Raw genomic sequence first — 2,297 nt, 5'->3', positions numbered from 1 at the left:
TTATGATGTAGTTGAATTAAGCAAGAATTGTTGAGATTTGGTCTCAAAATGGAAGTCATTGGACAAGGAAGCATCTGCAGAGAAGATCATGACTCCATTAACATCAAATCCATTTTCATCCAACAAACTCAAAGCTTCAAAAAAAGCATCCCCTTGAATCCCTCTCCCATTCACCTCATAACTCGGCAACAACTTCCCTCTCCCAAACTCCTTAGCTCGAACCTCAAATCTCTTCAAATACGCCTCTGCAGTTGTCACCTTGTCAGTATAAAATTGGTAGTTCACAAAATCAATCACCTTCCCATAGCCATGGAAGAGCTCCAAGTACGGCAACACCGTCGAGTAATACGGTGCAATTGTGGCTACTGAGATTACACTTTGGTTCTTCAATAGGGTTATGAGCTCTCCAATGCAGAAAGCGAAGTTGGAGCCATGTCTCGGGAAATTCTCGTAGTCGACGTCGATGCCGTCGAGGTGGTATTTGACAACGAGGTCTTGGAGAGTGGAGAAGGCATTGGAGATCCAGAGATTAGGGTTTGGAGGGTTGCGCCACCGGAGGACGATGTTGTCGAGACTCCAACCGGAAAGGCTGGCTAGGGCTTTGACATTTGGGTGTTGAGCTTTAATGGCTGCAACTGATTCTGGGGTTAGGGAGGGCTCCCAATAGGGGGAGAACTTCCCATTTTGAGGATTGGCGGAGGGATCTGCATCGATGGCGAAGCTGAGGATGAAATGAAAGTCGATGTCATCGAAGATCGGGACGTTGTTGAAGGTGATCGGAACGCCTGTTGCTCCGATGTACTCCATCATCACTTTTTTTCCATCTACATATTTAGAAAAGGCGTGTAATTTGGATTAAAGGTTCAAAAATTTTGTTTGGATTTTAGAAACAAAAAAACACTTTTGGAATAGATAATCAAATTGACTTCAAATGTTTTGTGAAAAAACCATTTTAAAAGTTGATTCTTCAAAATGTGATTACAACATGATTGACTAGAAATCAACTTTTAAGTAACTTTCCATTCATAGAATCACTTTTAGAATATTGTGCAACCAAACAAATTTATCAATAAAATCACTAAGAAAATGTAACCAAACACACAATAATGAACTCAATCTAAATCTTTTTTTTTTTTTTTTCATAAAATGTGATTAAAGTAGAAGGTAATAAATGAAGAATAATATTGTTTTAAATTTATAGTGATCATTTCCATTCTCAACATTTTAGCCCGATTGTGAACAAAAATTCAACTAACAAAATTGGAAGAAGAAAAAAAGTAAAGCATTGAGATTAGAAAATACTTGGTGCATCTAAGATTGCATCTATCTTTTTACAATCCACTCGGTCAATAATATAACTATTAGATAAATTGCAAAAAGATGATATTGTAGTTCAAGATATATACAAGTATTGTTCGAGATTTGGCTTACAGCAGAACTTAGTGAAGCATAGAAGTGAAGTTGCAGCGATGAAGAAGAGAAATTGAAGCTGATTTGGTCTGATCATCATCTTCAATTATGTAAGTATGAGTACTTATTGGGTTGAATATTATATAATGATGAACATGAAGTTTTTGAAGTGAGGATTTTATATATCATCTGACTTCTTGGACATGCCGGCCAACCTAATTTTGATCAAAGCCGGCGTTAAATAAGACAAGAAAAGAAACCCTCTTTCCAACAATGATTTTTCTCGTCTCTTCCTACTTAAAAAATTGTATGTTTTGGTGTAAAGAATCGTATCAATTAAACTTTAAAAAAAAGTTAGATTCGTTTTAGATTCTTTGTTAGAATTTCAATCCGAGGAATATCCATGAAATCAACCCTAATTGTCCATTTTGTAAAACCCTATATTTGAAAAAGTCTACCACACTTGAGACAATTGATGCATAGATGATTTTCAAATGTAATTAAAGAAAAGTTTAAAATAATTCACTTATAAAAATTTAGAAGTTTAATAAATAGAAATAATTATATGTTTCACACAAAATTTAATTTGTTGAACGAAATCAGTGTAAATTGATACACTTATGAAAGTTTAGGATTTAAATTGATATAATTAATAGTTTAAATTTTAATTGATACATTTATGAAAGTCTTAGAGTATAAACTGTGAAATATAAGTCAACTAATATTCTAAATATTGAGTATATTAAATTATATTACTCATACACGATATCTATCAACCAGCATATGTTCATACACTTGTTATTAGAGAACTTAGTTTATATCTTTATTTATTTGCTATAGAGTATCATTTTTATCTAGTACATCATGGAAATGTCAGGTTGTGAAGG

General features: G+C 33.7%; 1 protein-coding gene across 1 annotated transcript; it reads right to left on the bottom strand.

The window, feature by feature from the left end:
* LOC120087973 (chitinase 2-like) lies at positions 1-1,510 on the bottom strand. Its single transcript, XM_039044999.2, has 2 exons — positions 1,432-1,510; positions 1-824 (listed from the first exon to the last, which is right to left on the bottom strand). Exons 1-2 carry the CDS (start codon positions 1,508-1,510, stop codon positions 1-3), a joined length of 903 nt encoding a protein of 300 aa, XP_038900927.2.
* Positions 1,511-2,297: the final 787 nt, after the last annotated feature.

Source organism: Benincasa hispida, chromosome 10, assembly GCF_027475165.1.
Source record: "Benincasa hispida cultivar pf3 chromosome 10, pf3_genome.v1.1, whole genome shotgun sequence".
Classification (NCBI taxonomy): domain Eukaryota; kingdom Viridiplantae; phylum Streptophyta; class Magnoliopsida; order Cucurbitales; family Cucurbitaceae; genus Benincasa; species Benincasa hispida.
Note: the sequence above shows the minus strand (reverse complement) of the source record. Positions and strands in the feature narration are given on the sequence as shown.